The 25,966-nt window shown below is 38.1% G+C and overlaps 1 protein-coding gene and 1 long non-coding RNA gene across 2 annotated transcripts in view; both read right to left on the reverse strand.

Annotated features, from left to right (window-relative positions):
• ITFG1 (integrin alpha FG-GAP repeat containing 1) overlaps positions 1–25,966 on the reverse strand; it is a 296,298-nt gene that overhangs the window by 258,021 nt on the left and 12,311 nt on the right. The window contains exon 6 of the mRNA XM_004014969.5: positions 8,644–8,738. Coding sequence (XP_004015018.2) covers positions 8,644–8,738 — 95 coding nt within the window. The remainder of the gene's footprint in view (positions 1–8,643; positions 8,739–25,966) is intronic.
• LOC132657734 (uncharacterized) lies at positions 8,828–21,121 on the reverse strand. Its single transcript, XR_009596284.1, has 2 exons — positions 16,364–21,121; positions 8,828–16,210 (listed from the first exon to the last, which is right to left on the reverse strand). It is a non-coding gene; the product is annotated as an uncharacterized LOC132657734 (long non-coding RNA).

The following is a 25,966-nucleotide window of genomic DNA, read 5'->3' on the forward strand; positions in this document are numbered from 1 at the left end:
ATTTCTGAAAAACTCTATTGCACACTTGGGAGAGAATGAGATCACATTCAGAGAACTACTGGCCTTGGCAAAGATTAGGGTTATCAAATAGGATGGCAAAAAAAAAAAAAAAAAGAGCCAATATTCAGCTTATTTCTAAAACTGGCAATTTTTGAGTCATTAGCCAGAAAGAAAGAATTTAAAGTCCTTGCTTCCTATTGGAATTCAGGGAGGAGCCTGTCTTTTTGAGATGATAGGGGTATGTATAATGGTATTTCTCACAGAACAGAAAATAAATTATAGAGGGTCTAACCTAGTACTCTCAAACTTCCCTTGTTTTCATGTGTACCAAAGGGACTTAAGACCACCTGTGGTGAACACAGACCATAATCAAGTTGAGAGCCAATGGATCTTTCATGGGCCACTATGGTGCAAAGTAAATGAATTCAATGGTAAAGGAAGAACAATGGACAATTCAAATGAGAAGGCTGAATGGAAGAGGTGGAGCTCCAGAGGAATCCATTAAAACAAGATTAGATTCAAGGAAGGATCAAGTCAGCCAAGGGAAGACTATGAAGCTCTGACTGAGCCAGAAGAGATCAGGAAGTCCCCAGCTGCCAAATACCAGCAACACACCTAATATATAGGGGCCATCAACATGGTGGTGTAGAAACCTCAGAGAAGACCTTTCCCTCCAAATCGTTCAGGACACATAAGCTTATCCTTAGGCTGTCCCAGTTGCCACTTCTGCTAGAAGAGAAATGCGTTAATATCCAGAAAAACTGAATATTTAACTAACAAATTAAAACCCTCAAGAGACTAAGATATAAACTTTTGACTGAGACGTTTAAATTCTGTTTCTCCAATACCTGCCCAAGGCATAGAGTTTTGATTCTAGAAAACAAAGGTTATGTTTCCTATGTTGTAACTTCTTAAAATTTTAATGCCACTATTTATGATGTTCCTTTTAAAGAGAGTCTACTTTTAACTATAATAAATATCTTATTTAACTGACCAATGATTCAGATAGTTCCTTTTATTTATAGCAAACCTGTAAGAAGGATTTGATGACACACATGCTCTGCAAGGCAGGACATAAGTACATAAGTGCAGAAATTAATTCCTCAATAACAAGGCAGAAATCAGAAAGAGGTCTGTGCTACTGAATAAAGAACCCTCTGGCTCAGTGCATGTTCAGTCATGTCTGACTCTTTGTGACACCATGGACTATAGCTCCCCGAGGCTCCTCTGTTCCATGGATTTTACAGGCAAGAATACTGTATTGGGTTGCCATTTCCTCCTCCAAGGATCTTCCTGACCCAGAGATTGAACCCATATCTCCCACCTTGCCAGGTAGACTTTTTACCACTATCAATTCAGAGAGACATGCATCTAAAGATATAACAAAAATAACAAGAAAATTCCACTGGATCAAAGATTTAAGTGCAAAATCATAAAAGCACCAATAATATTTCAATGGCATTTTCTAAGATAAATGAAATAAGTCAGACAGAGAAAGACAAATACCGATATGATCTCTTATATGTGGAATGTAAAACAAACCAACCAGAACAAAACAACCCCAGCTCATCTTGGGTATAATCAAACTAGTGACCAGAAAGGCAGGACAGGCCCAGTCCACAGGACATTTAGAAGATACGATTAAAGTTTAGAAAGCATCTGGTAAGTAATGAGGAACCAAGGGAAGTTTCTGATAGGAGAGTGGCCAGGGCCTCAGCAGAATGTACAGGATGAATCCGAAGAAGCAAGAGAAGAGGACAAAGACCCACTTAGGAGGGCTTTTAAATATCTGGGTTCATCCTGTCTACTTTGGTTCTTTGTGGAAACCATGTAGCACTGTAGTCATCTAGGAGGTCTGATTTAAGCGGCAGAGGAGAAAACTGCCCATCACAAAATATTTTCCCATTGACTCTAATAAAATGGTAATTATTTTTATATTACTCAGTGTTCATGGCACTTAAGGCCTCTTTTGAAATTCATGTGCTGTGTGGCCAGGGAAAATCTGCAGCAGCAAATCTTTATCTTGTTTTCACTGGTTTACCACTCAGGCTATGCAGATACTCAGCAAAAGATTTTTTTTTTTTGATAAACAGTAAGAGAAAAGTTTACTACAAAGGATGAAATCAATGTTGTGAAAAATTCAGGGCAATTGGGGGTCAGATTAAGAGCATCAGCTGACTGAAGCAAAGAGAGTGATGTCACCAGAGCCCCTAAGGGTCAAAGAGGCCAAGAACAGTACAGATGAAGGAACCTCAGGAAAGGTTTCACCCTTTTTACAGCTGTACTTAAGGCCAGCAGGTTCTATCCATAGTCCCTTTTATTCCTCATTCTTGGATACTGATTGTAGGATGGGAGAATAAAGCAGAACTAAAAATGTCTTGGTATTATTTCTTTGAAGAATACATCTTGAAATCACATATCTGTGTTCACATTACCAGTGCAGTCACAGCTTTTTTGAATAAATTAGTGAAGTTCACCAGTAGTTCAGTAAGTAAAAATATGCTTTACAGAAATTATATGCATTTACTTTTGGATATTCCAATTGCTGTAATGAAATAAATTGTAATCACAAATTTTAAAATAAAACAAAAATCTATTGAGATATCTTATCTTTTTGGACATATTTTCCAACATCTGACAATAACCATAATTACTCTTTCATAAAAAAAAAAATTATTGGGCTTCCATGGTTAAGAATCTGCCTTACAATGAACTGAATATTGGTTCAATTCCTGGTTCAGGAAGATACCATATGCCACAAGGCAACTAAGATCCGTGCGCCACAGCCACTGAGCCAGTACTCTAAAGCCCATGAGGCATAACTACTGAAGCCTGCATGCTCTAGAATACATTCTCCACAACAAGAGAACCCCCAGGAATGTGGAGCCCACTCGCCACAACGAGAGAAAGTCCAAGTGCAGCAAAGAAGGCAAGCACAGCTGAAAATAACAAATAAATTAATTTAAAAAATTACTTAAAGGCAGAGTCAGTATGTTGAGGGAAGTCTAATATTAAGTGGAAGGAGATAATAGAACATGAGCCTATAACTACAGAACATCCTCATCTTGAAAAAACAAGCTTTTAAAAACAATTTCCAGGACAACGTACAAAATCCCTTATTTTTTTGTTTACACATGATTCAGCTTATATGCCACAATAAAAGTAACCTCTCTGTTTTTAAAGTATCCTCTTTCCAATCTGAGCTCTTGTTCAGGAACCTAAACTCAGAACCATGAAAAACTTACAGAGCAAAAGGCTTAAAAAGTGAAATCCAAGTAAATTCAAACACTAAAATTTTCTTAACGTTGCAAACTGTATCTTAATAATGAAAATGCTCTAATAAAATTTATAGTCACCCAGAATAAGAAGTTTCAATTATAAAATACTAGCTATTTGCTTTTCAAATAAATTTTAGGAGTTTAACAATGAAATACTTTTGAAGGAAGGAAATTTTATTACTTTTAGCAACCACCAGGCATGCTTCACTCATTTGCAATTAGTATACTATATAAAAATAGAATTGTAAAAGCAGATTAGAAGTGTTTGAAAAATGGCTAAAAAAAATGGAAGAACAAGAAATAAAACAGAAAAAGAAACAAAAGACATCCAAGTTAGAAGGAGAAAAGCAAAATTATCACTCTTCATAGATGATATGAACTTATATGCAGAAAACCCTAAAAATTCTACAAACAAACAAACAAACAAACAAAACCCAGCTAGGACTAATAAATGAATTCAGAAAACTAGCAGGATACAAAATTAAGATGCAAAAATCAGCTGCATTTCTATATATTTAAAACATAAAATCCCAAAAGGAAATGAAGAAAGATTTCATTTACAATAGGTCAAAATGAATAAAATACTTAAGAATTAACCACGGAGGTAAAAGACTTGTAGAATAAAAACTACAAAACAATATTAAATCATTAAAAAGACAAATAAATGAGAACACACTGCATTTTCATGAACTGAAAAACAATGTGTTAAGACAGCAATATTACCCAAAGTGACCTATAGATTCAGAATGATCCTTATCACAATTCCAATGGCACTGCTTATAGATATGCAAAGAAAAAAAAACCTGTCCTAAAATTCATGTAGAATCTCAAGGGACCACCTCAAAGAGTCAAAACAATGTGGAAAAATAATGAAGTTGGAAGACTCACACTTTCTGATTATTAAATATATTACAAGGCTTTGGTAAATAAAACACTGTGGTACTAGCATAAACACAGGGGAGCATACAGATCAGTGAAATAACACAGAACCCAAAAACAAATCCTTGAGTATATGGTAAACTGGTTTTGACAAGAGTGGTTAAGACTATTCAGTGTGGAAATGACAAGTCTTTTAAACAAATGTTACAAGAGAAACTCCACTGAGTTTTGCCACAAGAATGTACTGGTCATAGCAAACACTCTCTTCCAATAACACAAGAGAAGTCTCTACAAATGGGCATCACCAGATGGTTAACACCGAAATCAGACTGATTATATTCTTTGCAGCCAAAGATGAAGAAGCTCTATACAGTCAACAAAAACAAGACCAGGAGCTAACTGTGGCTCAGATCTTGAACTCCTTATTACCAAATTAAGACTGAAATTGAAGAAAGTAGGGAAAACCGCTACACCATTCAGGTATGACCTAAATCAAATCCCTTATGATTATACAGTAGAAGTGAGAAATAGATTTAAGGGCCTAGATCTGATAGATAGAGGGCCTGATGAACTATGGAATGAGGTTCAGGACATTGTACAGGAGACAGGGATCAAGACCATCCTCATGGAAAAGAAATGCAAAAAGCAAAATGGCTGTCTGGGGAGGCCTTACAAATAACTGTGAAAAGAAGAGAGGCAAAAAGCAAAGGAGAAAAAGAAAGATATATCCATTTGAATGCTGAGTTCTAAAGAACGGCAAGGAGAGATAAGAAAGCCTTTCTCAGCGATCAATGCAAAGAAATAGAGGGAAACAACAGAATGGGAAAGACTAGAGATCTCTTCAAGAAAATTAGATACCCCAAGGGAACATTTCATGCAAAGATGGGCTCGATAAAGGACAGAAATGGTATGGACCTAACAGAAGCAAAAGAGATTAAGAAGAGGAGGCAAGAATACACAGAAGAACTGTACAAAAAAGATCTTCACAACCAAGATAATCATGATATTGCGATCACTCACCTAGAGCCAGACATCCTGGAATGTGAAGTCAAGTGGGCCTTGGAAAGTATCACTACGAACAAAGCTAGTGGAGGTGATAGAATTGCATTTGAGCTATTTCAAATCCTGAAAGGTGATGCTGTGAAAGTGCTGCACTCAATATGCCAGCAAATTTGGAAAACTCAGCAGTGGCCGCAGGACTGGAAAAGGTCAGTTTTCATTCCAATCCCAAAGAAAGGCAATGCCAAAGAATGCTCAAACTACCGCACAATTGCACTCATCTCACACGCTAGTAAAGTAATGCTCAAAATTCTCCAAGCCAGGCTTCAGCAATACGTGAACCGTGAACTTCCAGATGTTCAAGCTGGTTTTAGAAAGGTCAGAGGAACCAGAGATCAAATTGCCAGCATCTGCTGGATCATCAAAAAAGCAAGAGAGTTCCAGAAAAATATCTATTTCTGCTTTATTGACTATGCCAAAGCCTTTGACTATGTGGATCACAAAAAACAGTGGAAAATTCTGAAAGAGATGGTAATACTAGACCACCTGACCTGCCTCTTGAGAAATTTGTATGCAGGTTAGGAAGCAACAGTTAGAACTGGACATGGAACAACAAAGTGGTTCCAAATAGGAAAAGGAGTACGTCAAGGGTGTATATTGTCACCCTGCTTACTTAACTTACATGCAGATTATATCAGTAGAAACACTAGGCTGGAGGAAGCACAAGCTTGAATCAAGACTGCAGGGAGAAATATCAATAACCTCCAATATGCACATGACACCACCCTTATGGCAGAAAGCGATGAAGAACTAAAGAGTCTCTTGATGAAAGTGAAAGAAGAGAGTGAAAAAGTTGGCTTAAAGCTCAACATTCAGAAAACGAAGATCATGGCATCTGGTCCCATCACTTCATGGCAAACAGATGGGGGAACAAGTCAGCAAATAGTGCCTGACTTGTTTTTCCTGTTCTTCTGCAGATGGTGACTGCAGCCATGAAATTAAAAGACGCTTCCTCCTTAGAAGGAAAGTTATGACCAACCGAGATAGCATATTCAAAAGCAGAGACATTACTTTGCCAACAAAGGTCCATCTAGTCAGGGCTATCGTTTTTCCAGTGGTCATGTGTGGATATGAGAGTTGGAATATAAAGAAAGCTGAGCGCCGAAGAACTGACGCTTTTGAATAGTGGTTTTGGAGAACATTCTTGAAAGGCCCTTGGACCACAAGGAGATCCAACCAGTCCATCCTAAAGGAAATCAGTCCTGGATGTTCACTGAAAGGACTGATGCTGAAGCTGAAACTCCAATACTTTGGCCTCTTGATGCAAAGAGCTGACTCACTGGAAAAGACCCTGATGCTGGGAGGGGTTGGGGGCAAGAAGAGGAGGGGACGACAGAGGATGAGATGGTTGGATGCCATCACCGACTCAGTGGACATGGGTTTGGGTGGACTCCCGGAGTTGGTGATGGACAGGGAGGCCTGGCGAGCTGCGGTTCACGGGGTCGCAAAGAGTCGGATACGACTGATGGACTGAACTGATGAAGAGTGCATCATATGAAATGTTGGGCTGGATGACTCACAAGCTGGAATCAAGATGCCAGGGAAAATACCAACAACCTCAGATATGCAGATATCACTCTAACAGCAAAAGTCAAAGAGGAACTAGAGTCTCTTGATGAGAGTGAAAAAGGAGAGCTAAACAGCTGGCTTAAAATTCAGCACTGAAAAAACTAAGATCATCACATCTAGTCCCACCACTTCATGGCAAATTGAAGGGGAAAAAGTGGAATTAGTAAAGGTTTTCTTTTCTTGGGCTCAAAATCAGGGCAGATGGTGAATGCAACTACAAAATTAAAAGACTCTTGCTCCTTGGAGAGAAAGATATGAGAAACCTAGACAGCATATTAAAAAGCAGAGACATCACTTTGCCGACAAACATCTGCATAGTCAAAGCTATGGTTTTCCCAGTAGTCCTGTACCGATGTGAAAGTTGGACCATAAAGAAGGCTGAATGCTAAAGAATTGATGCTTTTGAACTGTGGTTCTGGAGAAGGCTCTTGAGAGTCCCTTGGACTGCAAGGATATCAAATCAGTTAGTCCTGAAGGAAATCAGCCTTCAACATTCATTGGAAGGACTGATGTTAAAGCTAAAGCTCCAATATTTTGGCCACCTGATGCAAAGAGCTGATTCACTGGAAAAGACCCTGGGGCTGGAAAAGACTGCGGGCAGGAAGAGGAGGGGGTGACGGGCAGGAAGAGGAGGGGTGATAGAGAATGAGATGTCTGAATGGCATCATCGACTCAATGGACATGAATCTGAGCAAACTCTGGGAGACACTGGAGTACAGCAGAGCCTGCCCTGCTGCAGTCTAAGGAGTCTCAAGGCATAGCAACTTAGAACTTAGTGACTGAACAACAAAAATTAAGAGAATTTTGTTCCTTTTTTTTCTTAAGTTCAAAAATGATCTTGTGGTTGTTAAAAATTAACAACCTGTCTTAGTGGCTCAGATAGGAGAGAATCTGTCTGCAATGCAGGAGACCGGGGTTTTATCCCTGTGTCAAGAAGATCCCCTGCAGAAGAGAATGGCTACCTACTCCAGTATTCTTGCCTGGAGAATTCCATGGATAGAGGAGCCTGGCGGGCTATAGCCCATGTGGTTGCAAAGAGTTGGACATGACTATAGATTGAAATATTTATAAATGAAATGATAAAATGTTTGAAATGTTAAATTTCTTTAGGTGGGAGGGCTCATGAGTGATTATACAAATGAAACAAGATTAGCCATATACTGATTATTGTTGAAGCTGCTGCTGCTGCTGCCAAGTCGCTTCAGTCATGGCCGAGTCTGTGCGACCCCATAGACGACAGCCCACCAGGCTCCGCCATCCCTGGGATTCTCCAGGCAAGAACACTGGAGTGGGTTGCCATTTCCTTCTCCAATGCATGAAAGTGAAAAGTGAAAGTGAAGTCGCTCATTCATTTCCGACTTTTAGCAACCCCAGGGACTGCAGCCTACCAGGCTCCTCCGTCCATGGGATTTTCCAGGCAAGAGTACTGGAATGGGGTGCCATTGTCTTCTCCGATTGTTGAAGCTGGGTGATTATTAAATATGTGTATATCATACTATTCTGCCTACTTTTCTGTATTTAACATTTTTCATAATAAAAATTAAAAACAACCTTTGCAATTTTTAATACATTTAATTTTTAATAAGCTAAATATTTTTCTTATAATTAAATATACAGTACTTATTAGTCAATAATTCAAATTTTGATATGATTAACAAACAGCAAAAAATAACTACAGGTATATTTTATTACACCCAGTACTTTTTACATTTTGCTGATATCTCTGACTTCCTTGAAACCTTTTCACATTTTGGTTTCAATGTTCAATTCAACAGCAAATGTTTCCTAGGAACACAGCAAATATCTCACCATTTTTTGGCATCCAAAAAGAAATATTTTACATTTATGTGCAACTCACCTGCTGTAAAATCTTCAGTCAGATCAATGAATGCATGAGAATGTGGAATTCGCATTTTATTTCTAGTGGTCAACGCAGGATGCCATGATAAATTTCTAAAAAAAAAAAAAAAAAAAAAAATTTTTTTCCTTAGGATAAACAGCAAATGAGTACTGTTTTAAAACAAAAACTTCTGCAAGTGAGATATTTTAAAAACTCATTTATTCTGTTTTTTTACATACTCTAAACTTTACTCCTTTGAAGTACACAATGTAGTGGTTTTAGAGTATGTCCATCATGTGTAGTATGTGCAGCCATCACCACAGTCTAATTTCAAAACATTTTTTTGTTACTGTGTTTAACTGTTGATCGGCATCTGAGTTGTTTCCTCGCTTGGCTAGTAAAAGTAAATGCTGTTATGAATATTCATGTACAAGTTTTTCTGTGGACATATACATATGTTTTTGATTTTTCTGAGTATACATAAGAGTAGAATTCCTGAGTCACATGGCAATTCCATACTTTCTGAAGAACTGTCAAACCATTTTCCAAAGTGGCTTCATCATCCAACATTCTCACTAGACATGCATGGGTGTTGCAAGATCTCTATTACACTGTAAACACTTATTACTGTCCCTTTCTTTTATTATAGGTATTCTGAAAGATTCTTATGGTTTTGATTTCTATTTTCCTGATGTCTAGTGATGTTTACCATGTTTTCATGTGCTTAATGGCCATTTGTACATCTTTGGAGAAATGTCTAATCAAATTCTTTGCCTATTTTTAAATTGAGTAATTTATTGCTTAGAGCTATAAGAATTGTTTATGTAGACTAGATCCTAAATCTTTATCTGGCGTATGATTTGCCAATATTTTCTCCCAATCTGTACACTGTCTTTTCAGTTTCTTGACAGTGTCCTATGCTGTATAAAATCTCTTTTTATTTTGATATATCCAATTCATCCAATTTAACTTGTGTAGCTTTTCTTTTACTACCAGGTATAAGAATCCATTTCCAAACGCTTTTTTCTAAGGGTTTTATAGTTTTAGCTCCTACATTTGTTACTATGTTTAATTCTTTAAGTGTAAGAAAAGTAACTTGATATTTTCATGAGTGATACTTTCCCAAGACTGTGGAAAGTGATAATTACCTTTCAAAAATATTAATTCCAAAGTTCTGAGCCATGCAAAAGAATGAATTTAGATCCCCTACCTCATACCATATTCCACAAATTAACTCAAATGAGTCAAAATGCTAAAAGAAATAGGAACTCTTAAACATTGGTGGTAGAAATACAAAATGGAAAACAGTCATGGAAAACAGTTTGACAGTTCTTCAAAAAGTCAAGACACTGAATTGCCATTTGACTCTGCATTTCTATACCTAGGTATACACCCGTAGCAACTGAAAAAGAGGCATTCAAACCAATACTCATACATGAATGATCTCAGTAGCACCAAATATCCAGCAATGGATGAATAGATAAACAAAATGTCATAGCCACACAATGAAAATAATGTCTAGCCATAAAAACAACCAGAGTACAGATAAATGGTACAATATGGATGGACTTTTAAAACATGCTATGTGATAGAAACTAAATTCAAAAGGTCATATCTTATATGATTTTGTTTATATGAAATACCCATAATAGGAAAATTCTAGAGACAGAAAGCAGATTAGTGGTTACCAAGTGCGGGAGTAAAGGGGAAAGGGAGCGTGAGTGCTCAATGGATACAGGGTTTTCTTTTGGAGAGATGAAAAGCCACTGAAATCAGGTGATGGTTGCACAACATTGTAAATGTTCTAAATATTACTAAACTGTACACAATAATGGTTACCTTTAATAATGTGATGTGAATTTTACCTCACTAAAAAAACCAACAGTGCAAAATTTACATATACCCTTCATTTAATTTCTCCAATGTTAACATCTAATATAACCTTAGTACATTTATCAAAATCAGGAAGGTCACACATGTAGACTATTGGGAACTATAGAAAGAAGAGCAAGTTTAAACAAAATCATGCCCCCATAACTCCCCATCAATGAAGAATATTCCAATGTCAAAGGCATTCCCATTGGTCAAGGCTCTAAATAAATCAGCTTCCTCTGAAAGGTCTTTACTCTTCTCTGTTTCATTATTATATTTTCTCCACTAACAGTACTTTGGTTTGGATCAAAGTTATTAGAGAAACTCTCTGAGAGTGTATCCTAGGTATTCTGATTCATAGTTTGAATCTATAATGTCTAACCAGGACCTGGCTCCCAAATACTGGCTGAACTGAACTGCAGTCTCAAGTAGCATCTATTCTTCTCTACGTCTAGTGCGAATTTGCTATAATTTCAGAGTACTATGTTCTAGTCCAACAAGGACGCACAGACAAGCTGTCTCTGAAGAGCAATTAAAAGGTATTTAAGTACACCGTAATTGTCAACACAATATCCGATTCAGGAGACAGCAAACAAGGTTCACCTGTGAATTTAGTTTTGATGTGTTTGGAAAATGGAAATAATTGGATAATTTGTTATTTACAGGTGGAATTAGGGAAAAAGAATAAGGATTAAACAGGAGAACGTTTTCTCTATGCAAAGGGTCTGTGTTGTACAAACAGTAACTTCTTCCCAATAAACTTATTCTACATTCTTTTTTAGTACATACTCATGCTAGGTTCACTTCAGTCACTCAGTTGTATCCGACTTTTGCGACCCCATGAATCACAGCACTCCAGGCTTCCCTGTCCATCACCAACTACCAGAGTTTACACAAACTCATGTTGATTGAGTCGGTGATGCCCTCCAGCCATCTCATCCTCTGTTGTCCCCTTCTCCTCCTGCCCCCAATCCCTCCCAGCATCAGAGTCTTTTCCAATGAGTCAACTCTTCACATGAGGTGGCCAAAGTATTGGAGTTTCAGCTTTAGCATCAGTCCATCCAATGAACACCCAGGACTGATTTCCTTTAGAATGGACTTGTTGGATCTCCTTGCAGTCCAAGGGACTCTCAAGAGTCTTCTCCAACACCACAGTTCAAAAGCATCAATTCTTTAGTGCTCAACTTTCTTCACGATCTAACTCTCGCATCCACTGGTGACCACTGGAAAAACCATAGTCCTGACTAGACGGACCTTTGTTGGCAAAGTAATGTCTCTGCTTTTCAATATGCTATCTAGGTTGGTCATAACTTTCCTTCCAAGGAGTAAGCGTCTTTTAATTTCATGGCTGCAATCACCATCTGCAGTGATTTTGGAGTCCCCAAAAATAAAGCCTGACACTGTTTCCACTGTTTCCCCATCTATTTCCCATGAAGTGATGGGACCAGATGTCATGATCTCCGTTTTCTGAATGTTGAGCTTTAAGCCAACTTTTTAACTCTCCTCTTTAACTTTCATCAAGAGGCTTTTAGTTCCTCTTCACTTTCTGCCATAAGGTGGTGTCATCTGTGTATCTGAGGTTATTGAGATTTCTCCCGGCAATCTTGATTCCAGCTTGTGCTTCATCCAGCCCAGCATGTCTCATGATGTACTCTGCATAGAAGTTAAATAAGCAGGGTGACAATATACAGCCTTGACATACTCCTTTTCCTTTTCGTATTTGGAACTAATCTGTTGTTCCATGTCCAGTTCTAACTGTTGCTTCCTGATCTACATAGCGATTTCTCAAGAGGCATGTCAAGTGGTCTGGTGTTTCCATCTCTTTAACATTTTCCCAGTGTTTCTTGTGGTCCACACAATCAAAGGCTTTGGCATCGTTAATAAAGCAGAAATAGATGTTTTTCTGGAACTCTCTTGCTTTTTCCATGATCCCATGGATGTTGGCAATTTGATCTCTGGTTCCTCTGCCTTCTGAATACAGCCTGAATACCTAGAAGTTTACGATTCACATACTGTTGAAGCTTGGCTTGGATAATTTTGAGCATTACTTTACTAGCATGTGAGATGAGTACAATTGTGCAGTAGTTTGAGCATTCTTTGGCATTGCCTTTCTTTGGCATTGGAATGAAAACTGACCTTTTCCAGTCCTGTGGCCACTGCTGAGTTTTCCAAATTTGCTGGCATATTGAGTGCAGCACTTTGACAGCATCATTTTTCAGGATTTGAAATAGCTCAACTGGAATTTCATCATTTCCATTAGCTTTGTTTGTAGTGATGCCTTCTAAGACCCACTTGAGTTTGCATTCTAGGGTGACCGGCTCTAGGTGATTGATCACAATACTGTGATTATCTGGGACATGAAGATCTCTTTTGCATAGTTCTTCTGTGTATCTTGCCACTTCTTCTTAATATCTTCTGCTTCTGATAGGTCCATACCATTTCTGTCCTTTATTGAGCCCATCTTTGCATGAAATGTTCCCTTGATATCTCTAGTTTTCTTGAAGAGATTTCTAGACTTTCCCATTCTACTGTTTACCTCTATTTCTTTGCATTGATCACTAAGGAAGGCTTTCTTATCTCTCCTCGCTCTTCTATGGAACTCTGCATTCAAATGGGTATATCTTTCCTTTTCTCCTCTGCCTTTCGCTTCTTTTGCCTTTTTGCATTTCTTTGCCTTCGGGATGGTCTTGATCCCTGTCTCCTGTACAGTGTCATGAACTTCCATCCATAGTTCTTCAGGCACTCTGTCTATCAGATCTAATCCCTTGAATCTATCTGTCACTTCCACTGTATAATCGTATGGTATTTGATTTAGGTCATACCTGAATGGTCGGGTGGTTTTCCCTACTTTCTTCAATTTAACTCTGAATTTGGTATAAAGGAGTTCATGGTCTGTGCAACAGTCAGCTCCCAGTCTTGTTTTTGCTGACTATATAGAGCTTCTCCATCTTTGGCTGCAAAGAAAATAATCAATCTGACTTTGGTGTTGACCATCTGGTAATGTTCATACGTAGAGTCTTCTCTTTTGTTGTTGGAGAGGGTGTCTGCTATGACCAGTGCATTCTCTTGGCAAAACTCTATTAGCCTTTGCCCTGCTTCATTCTGTACTCCAAGGCCAAATTTGCCTGTTATTCCAGGTATTGCTTGACTTCCATGTTTTGTATTCCAGTCCCCTACAATGAAAAGGACATTTTTGGGGGTGTTAGTTCTAGACGGTCTCATAGGTCATCATAGAACCATTCAACTTCAGCTTCTTCAGTATTACTGGTCGGGGCAAAGACTTGGATTACTGTGATATTGAATGGTTTGCCTTGGAAATGAACAGAGATCATTCTGTCGTTTTTTGAGACTGCAGCCAAGTACTGCATTTTGGACTCTTTTGTTGACTATAATGGTCACTGAATTTCTTCTAAGATATTCTTGCCCACAGTAGTCGATATAATGGTTATTGAGTTAAATTCACTCATTCCAGTCCATCATAGTTCGCTGATTCCTAAAATGTCGATGTTCACTCTAGCCATCTCCGGTTTGACCACTTCCAATTTGCCTTGATTCATGGACCTAACAACATTCTAGGTTCCTATGGAATATTGCTCTTTATAGCATAGGACTTTACTTCCATCACCAATCACATCCACAACTGGGTGTTGATTTTTCTTTGTCTCTGCATCCTTTCTAGAGTCATTTCTCCACTGATCTCCAGTAGCATACTGGGCAACTATCAACCTGGGGAGTTCATCTTTCAGTGTCATTTCTTTTTGTCTTTTTATACTGTTCTAATTACATTCAAAATAATCAGACTCAGGCTAGAGAGTCTATGACAACTTTAACATAAAGTTATTTCAGAAGAGTTTTCTCAGGTTCCCAACAAGCTTGTAAATACAAGCCAAATAGGAATTAAGAAAACATAAATTTTACATAGATGAGCTCTACGAGGCTAATCATGTGGCTGTTTTTAATTAAAATGCAAACAGTTATTGATTTATCACAGAATTCTTTATAGGTTTGCTTTGAAATAAGTTATAGCTAGAATTTTGGAAAACCTCAACTACTAATTTTTGACATTTTCTTCTAGGAGTTATTTAACAAAACATACATTTCAAATGAAGAATCTAGAGTAATGATACAGCAAACAGTATCAAGTGGCTAACTATGGGCCAAATGCAGATTAAAGATATATTTCATTTGACCTACACATTATTTTTAAAAGTTTGAATTCAGAAGTAAAACAAATTAAAAATCATATTTCAAATTAAAATTAAGATTTCCAGCTTCTTTTGAAATATTATGTCTGGCAACCAACTGGCCCTTTTTAGACACAGCGAGTACCTGCAAGCAGGTCAAGGTCCAGCCTTTCCAAACTGTTCACTCACTTTGGTTTCCTTTTGGGCCCCATGAGACATTTGAGTCTGCAGCCCCTACTGAAACATCAACTGTAATATTGCTATCTTGAACATTTCAAATCAATATTAAAGTTCTTGACAGTATTTTAAGTTTTATAAGTTTTACATTAATATCTCTTAAAAGGCAGTTAGCAGATTCTTAAAGTCTATTTTATCTGTAAGTGTCTATTTTACAAATAGTGTCTATTTACCATTCTGATGACTTACCAAGCCAAAGTGAGGGGAGAGAGAAAGAGCTTCCGTTTCTTTTATGCTACATTTTAAGATGACTGAAAACTGTATCTGCAGTTGTTTAACAGAATTAAATTGTTTAAAAATTCAAATAGCTGAAAATAAAATTCATTTCTCCTCTTGCCTTTAATGTTGCTCTTTGTACACAACATAGTTTTTCACTAAGAAACAGATACCAGGAAACTTCCCTGGTGGCTCGGTGGAAAAGAATCCACCTGCCAAAGCAGGAAACACAGGTTTAACACCTTGTCTGGGAAGATTCCACATGTTGCTTGAGCCTGTGTTTTAGAGCCCAGGAACCACAACTACTGAGCCCAGATGCCAGAACTTTCAAAGCCCATGTGCCCTAGAGCCCAGGCTCCACAAAAAGAGGAGCTGCCACAATAAGAAGCCCACGTACTGCACCTGGAGAGAAGCCCCTGCTGGCAGCAACTAGAAAAAACCTGCACAGCAACAGAAATCCAGTACAGTAGAAAGAAAACAACAACTAAAAAGCAGATACCACATTTTTAAAGCAACTATACCCATATAAACTATAATTTCCTCAACTCCATTTGATGGGCAAGGTCACAGATGCAAACTGCTCTGATGACAAAGGAATAAAATAGCAGAGATGAAAAAGGGGGCAGGTCTGAAAGCCAAGATGAATCTATCTGTTAAGATGTCTTAACCTGTGTGGAAAATTTCAGTTATTTGTCCCCCACCCTCCTCCCTGCCATTGCCCCACAGGAAACATAATTATGTCAAAGTGTTCATTTCTGGGCATCATCACCCTCAATTTCAAATAATAGCATTTGTCAAAGAATGAATTTAAATGTAATTAATGTCAACTGTAGCTTTTAGTTGCCTATAGTAACAGCTCTTAGAAATGACTGCTAATCCACCCACTTTTCAACGATCAGCTTATACTGAGTTGTTTTTAAGATACTCGGGTAAAAGCAGTTACTAGGAGATGGCAATGGCACCCCACTCCAGTACTCTTGCCTGGAAAATCTCATGGACGGGGGAGCCTGGTAGGCTGTGGTCCATGGGGTCGCTAAGAGTCGGACACAACTGAGCAACTTCACTTTCACTTTTCACTTTCATGCATTGGAGAAGGAAATGGCAACCCACTCCAGTGTTCTTGCCTGGAGAATGCCAGGGATGGGGAAGCCTGGTGGGCTGCCTTCTATGGGGTCGCACAGAGTCAGACACGACTGAAGCGACTTAGCAATAGCAGGAGATGGCTCTACTGTCAGTATGGGTCTAGTATGCTTCTCTAAGCTGCCTAGTCCAGTGGTTTTAAAACATTTTTGCTCAAACAGACTCCAAAAGAATTGAGAAAAACCTGATGGCTCAGCAGGTAGAGTCTGCCTGCAACAGAAGAGACAGAGGAGATGGAGTTCCAATCCCTGGTCGGCAAGGTTCCCTGGAGGAGGAAAGGGCAAGCTGCTCCAGTATTCTTGCCTGGAAAATTTCATGGACAGAGAAGCCTGGCAGTCTACCATCCAAAGGGTTGCAAAGACTCGTACAGGAACGACTGAGCAACTAAACACAGATATATCCCTTAATACATTCAAGCTCATCTCTAAGAAAGCAATGTAAATATTTTCATTGTCTTAAATATCTTCCCAGGTCAAGAGACATAAGAGACATGAGTTTGATCCCTGGTTCGGGAAGATTCCCTGGAGGAGGAAACAGCACTCTACTCCAGTATTCTTCGGAGAAGGCAATGGCACCCCACTCCAGTACTCTTGCCTGGAAAATACCACGGACGGAGGAGCCTGGTGGGCTGCAGTCCATGGGGTCGCTAAGAGTCGGACACGACTGAGCGCCTTCACTTTCACTTTTCACTTTCATGCATTGGAGAAGGAAATGGCAACCCACTCCAGTGTTCTTGCCTGGAGAATCCCAGGGACAGAGGAGCCTGGTGGGCTGCCGTCTATGGCGTCGCACAGAGTCGAACATGACTGAAGCGACTTAGCAGACTTAGCAGCCAGTATTGTTGCTGAGAGACAAACTATAATACAAGGGGTTGCAAAGAATCAGACACGACTGAATATCTCAGCCACAAATAGCAACAAAATATGTAAATACCTAAATCTGTTAGAATTATTGATATATTTAAAATAAAATGATTATCTAATGGAACAAAATAGCCCAGAAATAAACCTACGTACTTACAGTCAATTAATCAAAGACAAAAGAAAAAGTGAAAGTCTCTCAGTCGTGTCTGACTGTGCTACAGAAGTACTGAATAGACATTTTTCCAAAGAGAAAATGCAGATGGTCAAAAGGCACATGAAAAGATGCTCAAAACTGCTAATTATCAGAGAAATGTAAATCAAAACTATAATGAGACATCACCTCACACCTGTCAGAATAGTTATCATCAACAAGAACACAAATAACAAATGTTGGTGAGGATGTGGAGAAAAGGGAACCCTAGCACACTGCTGGTAGAAATGTAAACTGGTATAGCCACTGTGAAAAACAGTGTGGAGGTTTCTCAAATATTAAAAATAGAGTTGGGCCTCCCTGGCGGCTCAGTGGTGAAAAACCTGCCTGCCAATACAGAAGAAATGGGTTTGACCCCTGAGCTGCGAAGATTCCACACGTCATGAAGCAGCTGGGCCTGTGTGCCCCAACTACTATGCCTGTGTTCTAGAGCCCGAGAGCCACAACTACCGAAGCCCGAGCGCCCAGAGCCTGTGCTGCACAACGAGAGAGACGACTGCAGGGAAGCCCACACCCCACAATTAGAGAGTAGCCCCATCCACCACAACCAGAGAAAAGCCTGCACAGCCAAAAATAAATAAATACATAAAATTTATTAACTTGTATATGATCATATATGAAATAGATCTCCAGTCCAGGTTCGATGCATGAGAGAAGGTGCTCAGGGCTGGTGCATTGTGATGACCCAGAGGGAAGGGATGGGGAGGGAGGTGGCAGGAGGGTTCAGGATGGGGAACACATGTATAACCATGGCTGATTCATATCAGTGTATGGCAAAAACCACTACAATATTGTAAAGTAACTAGCCTCCACCAAAGATAAACAAATTAAATTAAAAAATTATGAAGAAATAAAAACAGAGCTATCATATACTCAGCAATTCCACGCCTGAATATATATCTCTTAGAAAAATAAAAACACTAATTCAAAAAGATATATGTTCATAACAGCATTACTTACAAAAGCCAAGATATGCAAGCAACCCAAGTGTCTTAACAGATGAACAGATGAAGATGTTATCTATGTTTTATTTATATATATATATATATATATATATATACACACACACACACACACATATGTATGTGTGCTTGTGTGTGTGAGAGAGGTATACACACATAACCACATATACTCACAATGGAATACCTACTTATCCATAAAAGGCAAAACTTAGAGACCATTATGCTCAGTAAAATGTGTTAGACAAAGATAAACACTGTAAGATATCACTAGTATATGGAATATAAAAAACAGAAGAAACTAGTGAATATAATAAAAAACAAGGAGGGTGGCTCACAAATATAACAGAGAACAAACTAGTGGCTACCAGTGGGGAGCGGGTAGGAGGAGGGACAATACAGTGGCAGGGGAGTAAGACATACAAACTGTTAAGTATAAAGCGAAGACATATTATACAACACAGGGAAGACAGCCAATATTTTATAATAACTATAAATGCCATATAACCCTTAAAACTGTGACTCACTATATTGTACATGTGTAACTGATACAATACTGTATAGCATTTAAACTTCAATTAAAAAAAAAAGATTATCGTTAAAAATGTGTTCAGTAGGATATGGAATATAGATACCATATTGACTGTTATCCACCATCATCCACATATACCCATAAACCACTTTAAAAAACTCCTCTTTCTTTTATCCTTAAGCTTGTACTTTAAATTTTCTTACAAAATTTTATGATGATGTAAAATTTTTTTATATCTGGTCTTTTCAGTGATCACTCTATCATGTATCTCCAAGAAATGAATGTCTTCAAATTGGTATTGAAATTGGCTTCATGTACCCAGGTGTTTAAAAAAAATTCTCTTTGAGGTTATTTTAACTACTACTGTACAACTGATGAAAATGCACATGCTTTGATAGCCTCTTAAATGAAAGATAAAATTTTACTGGAAATTCATTTTTTGAAGAGATGAATGGAGTTTTAAAATATTAGTTTCATTTCAGTTCAGTTCAGTCACTCAGTCATGTCCGACTCTTTGTGACCCCATGAATCACAGCACGCCAGGCCTCTCTGTCCATCACCAACTCTCGGAGTTACCCAAACTCATGTGCATCGAGTCGGTGATGCCATCCAGCGATCTCATCATCTGTCGTCCCCTTCTCCTCCTGCCCCAAATCCCTCCCAGCATCAGTCTTTTCCAATGAGTCAACTCTTCGCATTTGGTGGCCAAAGTACTGGAGTTTGAGCCTCAGTATCAGTCCTTCCAATGAATACCCAGGACTGATCTCCTTTAGGATGGACTGGTTGGATCTCCTTGCAGTCCAAGGGACTCTCGAGTCTTCTCCAACACCACACTTCAAAAGCATCAATTCTTCGGTGCTCAGCTTTCTTCACAGTCCAACTCTCACATCCATACATGACCACTGGAAAAACCACAGCCTTGACAAGACGGACCTTTGTTGGCAAAGTAATGTCTCTGCTTTTTAATATGCTATCTAGGTTTGTCATAACTTTCCTTCCAAGGAGTAAGCGTCTTTTAATTTCATGGCTGCAATCACCATCTGCAGTGATTGTGGAGTCCTAAAAAATGAAGTCTGACACTGTTTCCCCATCTATTTGCCATGAAGTGATGGGGCCAGATGCCATGATCTTCGTTTTCTGAATGTTGAGCTTTAAGCCAACTTTTTCACTCTCCTCTTTCACTTTCATCAAGAGGCTTTTTAGTTCCTCTTCACTTTCTGCCATAAGGGTGGTATCATCTGCATATCTGAGGTTATTGAGATTTCTCCTGGCAATCTTGATTCCAGCTTGGTCTTCTTCCAACCGAGCTTTTCTCATGTACTCTGCATATAAGTTAAATAAGCAGGGTGACAATATACAGCCTTGACGTACTCCTTTTCCTATTTGGAACCAGTCTGTTGTTCCATGTCCAGTTCTAACTGTTGTTTCCTGATCTGCATACAGGTTTCTCAAGAGGCAGGGCAGTTGGTCTGGTATTCCCATCTCTTTCAGAATTTACTTATCTTTAAACAACATGACATTGCTAGAATGTGGCAGTATTCAGCATAAAGTCTATATTTTTTCTTCATTTTTTTTAGATACAGATATTAAGAAATCTTGTTCATGTGTTTTCATTACAAACTCCCTGGAAATTTAATATTAAACATAGGTTTTTTAGGTATGATAAATACATTGTGATTATGTATTTTTTAAACATCTTTATTTTTAGATGTATTTTAATATTTATTTAATTTATTTACTTATAGATATTTATAGATTTAATATTTATTTACCCGGGATCAATCCCTGGGTCAGGAAGATCCTCTGGAGAAGGAAATGGCAACCTACTCCAGTACTCTTTCCTGGAAAATCCCATCGATGGAGGAGCCTGCTAGGCTACAGTCTAGGGGGTCGCAAAGAGTAGGACACGACTGAGCGACGTCACTACTACTACTCAGTACTATAGATATTTATAGATTTAAATGTCAGGGGAGGGAGTGGGGGAGGGAGTGAGAGAGGGAAATGAAGGAAAAGTTGTGAAAGAAATGACAGGCCAAGAGTTGCTGAGTTTAGTTGGTATATTATATGCAAATTCACTGTCCCATATGCTCCACCTTTCCATATGTTTAAATTTTTCCATAATAAAGTAAAAAAAAATTAGAGCTGCTGATTTATCTTATTCAACTTATGGAAAATGTATGCCGTAAGATACAACCAAGAAATCCAGTCCTCACTGTCAAACCAATCTCCAAATGAAGGTTAGTTTGTGTTAAGAATTTGATCTCTTTTTTTCAATTAGAATAAATGTGTTAACATGTGTTTCAAAGAATAATGGAAAAACTGCTGAGAAAAGTACACATTATATATTATAGGAAAGATTACTAAAAGCAGTCAAGATTAAAACAAGGTAGTTTTGATAAAACTGTTTTAACAATTTTCCTAACAGGTTATAAGAATAAGATAGTAAAGTGACATGCTGTTTATCTTTAATGAACTTAAAGCAATGCAATGTGAAGTATAGCTAAAAGAACCTATAATACAGTAAGCATGATAAAAATGTATTAGTCGATTAAATGTATGTGAATCCTGAACTCTGGAATCTGGCTTTTGTAGTAATTAAATAAAAGTAATCATAAGAGGAACTAAAAAGCCTCTTGAAAGTGAAAGAGGAGAGTGAAAAAGTTGGCTTAAAGCTCAACATTCAGAAAACGAAGATCATGGCATCTGGCCCCATCACTTCATGGCAAATAGATGGGGAAACAGTGGAAACAGTGTCAGACTTTATTTTTGGGGGCTCCACAATCACTGCAGATGGTGATTGCAGCCATGAAATTAAAAGACGCTTACTCCTTGGAAGGAAAGTTATGACCCACCTAGATAGCATATTAAAAAGCAGAGACATTACTTTGCCAACAATGGTCCGTCTAGTCAAGGCTGTGGTTTTTCCAGTGGTCATGTATGGATGTGAGAGTTGGATGGTGAAGAAAGCTGAGCGCCAAAGAATTGATGCTTTTGAAGTGTGGTGTTGGAGAAGACTCGAGAGTCCCTTGGACTGCAAGGAGGTCCAACCAGTCCATCCTAAAGGAGATCAGTCCTGGGTGCTCATTGGAAGGAATAAAGTTGAAACTCCAATACTTTAAGAGCTGACTCATTGGAAAAGACCCTGATGCTGGGAGGGATTGGGGGCAGGAGGAAAAGAGGACGACAGATGATGAGATGGCTGGATGGCATTACCGACTCGATGGACATCAGTTTGAGTAAACTCCAGGAGTCGGTGATGAACAGGGAGACCTGGCATGCTGTGATTCATGGGGTCACAAAAAGTCAGACACGACTGAGCGACTGAAATGAACTGAACTGAATCACAACAATGAGAAATAATACCATTTCTTTCTTATTTCTTTAGACATACCACGTTTCCCCCTACGACTTTAATAAGGGAAAAAGGTATACACTACAAAAAATTATTTCACTCATGGAACCAACATGTAAGTTTACTTTCTATCAATAGGAGAAAGAAAAAATAAACGTTTCTTAGACAAAATAAGATATCTGACTTTTAATGGAATTTTCTTGATATGATTTGATAAAATAGATTTTAGCTACTGTTACCAAAAATGGGTAACAAATATGAAATAAATTATGTAAAAGTTTTATCCATAGGTTTAGTGGTCCTTGAGAACATTCCAGTCACACCTGAAACAATCATTGTCATGATCCAAAACTACATTGGCATGAAAAGTACCTTCTTTCCATTTAATTATGTTTCTTAGGGACAAAATACTAAGAATAGCTAAAAGGTTGGCTTTGTTGAAATTGGTGTTTTTTATGGATACTCTTTGCTATGCTCTCCCAGGACCCTCTCTCAGTAATTATTAGATTCTTTGACAGTAATCAGGGAATGGAGGAGGCAAAGTTATTTAACAAAAGCTGTCATTACTCCCACAACCCTTCTCTAGCACACCTGAGTTCAGAACATCTTAAATGTGGATCAAAGTGCTCTTTTTGCTGCCAAGCTTCATCTGAAGGTATTATGAAAGAGGAAAACCTGGAGATTCTATTAGTTTACTGTATCTGTGTTTGATGCTCTATGGGTTTTTACTACCCTGGAAATGTACCGTTTGTGAGTTTTAGGAAGGGTAAGGAATATGGTGTCTTAAGTCATTTCAGTTGTGTCTGACTCTTTGTGACCCTATGGACCATAGTCAGCCAGGCTCCTCTGACCATGGGATTCTCCACGCAAGAATATTGGAGTGGGTTGCCATGCCCTCCTCCATGGGATATTCCCAACCCAGGGATCAAACCCATGTCTCCTGAGGTTCCTGCATTGTAGGAGGATTCTCTAGTGCTGAGCCAGCAGGGAACCCTCAAGGAATATGGCTTTCTTATATGAAAGAGAATAAAGTTATAGTGATAATGGGTATATACTCAGGCTCATCAGTTTTAGGTAGGAGTGCCTATGAAACCTGAGGATCTAGCTGCTTAAATGATCTTTGTTTGCAAATTCCTTTGCAAGTCTTCACTTATCGTAAGGTAAATAAACACAGCCCATTATACTGTGTTTCCAAAGATGGCCACATTATTTCCTATCCCCCATATTTCCTATCCCCCATACTCTAAAGACATGCTCACATCAACAAGTAGAATCCATAATCCTCAAATTCCCTAGAATATTAGCTAGTTCTTTGATTAGAATACAGCAGTGATGCTGTTGTACTGCTAGGACTGGGCATTAAAGAGATCTCCAGCTTCTATCTACACCTCTTGTATTGCTCCTTCTTGGAAAACAATCACTATGCTACCACGAATTCTAAGCTAAGCATGTTGGAGCACCACCAAGATCCCTGTGACGAGAACAATGGTAATGGCTGTACATAACTGAAGGCAAGAAGACAATCTTGGAAGACCAAGATTCAAATGCCAGATCTGCCATTTATTTATATATTGCAATGGTCACTTAACCTTTGAATTACCTGGCTCCTTGAGAGCCTCTTGAGCTACATAGCTATCTGTTGTAAGAAAAACATGAGACAGTTCATGCAAACTGCCAACTCCAGAGTTACTAAGCAGTCATCTAAAAATCCTAATAGGCTTGTTTGAGATTTTCTTTCTTCTCATCATTCCCCATCCAACCCCAAGCCTTACAGAACACAACAAGTTGTACAACCTGAAGTATGCCTCCTCAGGATAGGCATGGTGAGCAGTCGGATATATGAGAGAAGAGAATTGGAGAACAGAATTACTCTGGTAAATAGTTGATGGGTTATTCATTCACTCTTGGACCTCTATTAGAATCAAAGGTGTGGGACAGACCAGATAAATCTTAAGGACCTCTAAGAAACAGCATCTTACATTCGTAGAAGAGAACGTGGAGATTTCTTTGAGCCATATTCTTACTTTGTCCAAAAGTTCCTACCTCCATAGGGTAATATTATACCTGAGAGAAATCATAGGTCAGGAAAACAGAAGAGTTGGAAGTCTGAGGAGAACCACAGGCTCCCATCTCTACTCAGGAGTTCTATGGAACTCAGGGAACTGCATGTAGCCCAGAGCCTAGGCCTCCAGACTGTTAAATACCAAGTATCTGTAGGACATTCTCAACAGTATATACATACTTAAATCATGCAACAGGATGCTAATGAAAGAGGACTTAACCTGCAGTTTCAGGAATTACAAATTATTTTGATTCATTTTACCCTAAATTGAAATGATAACATATACCAAGCTTACTCAGAATTTGCTCTATACATAAGCTGCTCTAACTGTGCTTGTTACATATGCAAAAAGTAGTAAGTAAAAGAAAATGCTTTCATCTCAAAGAAGGAAACAAATTTTTTGATATATGCTAATAGAAATATGTTGAATTCAAAACACTTTTAAATTCATCAATATTCATGAAGAACTATTATTGTTGAATTTACTCGCACAGAAACTCAAAAGAAGCTCTTTTTCTGAAAGATTACTACAAAGGAAACACATCTAAAAAATGTAACATTTAACTAAAAACAGTGAGTAAATTTTAAGACTAACATCTTAAATTCACTTAGAAAAAATCAAAAGTTCAGTTACACACAACACTGCCAACCAGAACATAAAACAAAGCAGTAAGATAAATCACCAGGGAATCAGGGGTCATTTAACTGACTCCCCAAAGCTTCTGACAGGACTCCAGGAAATAAAATCATGGATCCTTGAGTAACATGTCACTGGAAATAACGACAGCATGTAGAATTCTAAGGCATCAGACTAAAAGTTTTTCACTATTTCTGTGGCTTAATTTTGAGGGGGGAAAATAAAGGTCTGGAAGAGAAAAGAGAATTAGTGAATTCATCTCCAATAGCAAAATTTCTTTAGGAAAAGAGAAAAGTTAGAAAACTGATGCTCTGTTTCTATGCAAATACCAGTAAAAAACTGATTTCTCAAGTCCTAACAGATTTCTTTAAACAACAATGTTCAAAATACATATGGTGTATAAGGTGAGAGAGGGGGCTCGTAGGGGAATTCTAAGAAAATATGAATCATCTCAGAGCTAGTTTTTCTGTTAAGATTATGAGTACTAATGCTGATAATAAAGTTAAAAGCTCTCTTGAGAGCTTTTACTTGGTTTCCTTTTGCATTATAAATCTCTTAATTTTCATATTTTTTCCTAAATAATAGATATACATGAAAAATATATTATTTCATTAGGATAACTATTGGCAGTATTTTCTGTAATGCTATAGAAAGCAAACAAAATCAGCAGTAAAAATTAATGGTGATTTAATAAATCAGTCATTGATTATAATGTGAGAAAATTACATGGTTACATACAAAAAAGGGATTTCTGAATTGAGATTAAATACCTTTATTTAAATAGAAGATAGTTTTTTCTGCTAATGGAGGAAAAATATCCACCCACATAACCAAGTTAAAAATGGCTGCTTCCAGTGCCATTAATATTTCATTCAAAATATTCAAGCAGATGCTTGTGAAGTAAAGAGTATGGCAAAAGTTTGTCACATACCTACACTAATATTCCCAGGTATACACCTCAGGCCTGACTCAGTTACATGTTTGAATTCTGTATATGAATCACAGAAAATCTGAACTGACCAACATTACATTTGGCTTTGATTAAAATTACAGGTACAAGTGTTTTCACATCAGTA

Source organism: Ovis aries, chromosome 14 (assembly GCF_016772045.2).
Source record: "Ovis aries strain OAR_USU_Benz2616 breed Rambouillet chromosome 14, ARS-UI_Ramb_v3.0, whole genome shotgun sequence".
NCBI classification, from domain to species: domain Eukaryota; kingdom Metazoa; phylum Chordata; class Mammalia; order Artiodactyla; family Bovidae; genus Ovis; species Ovis aries.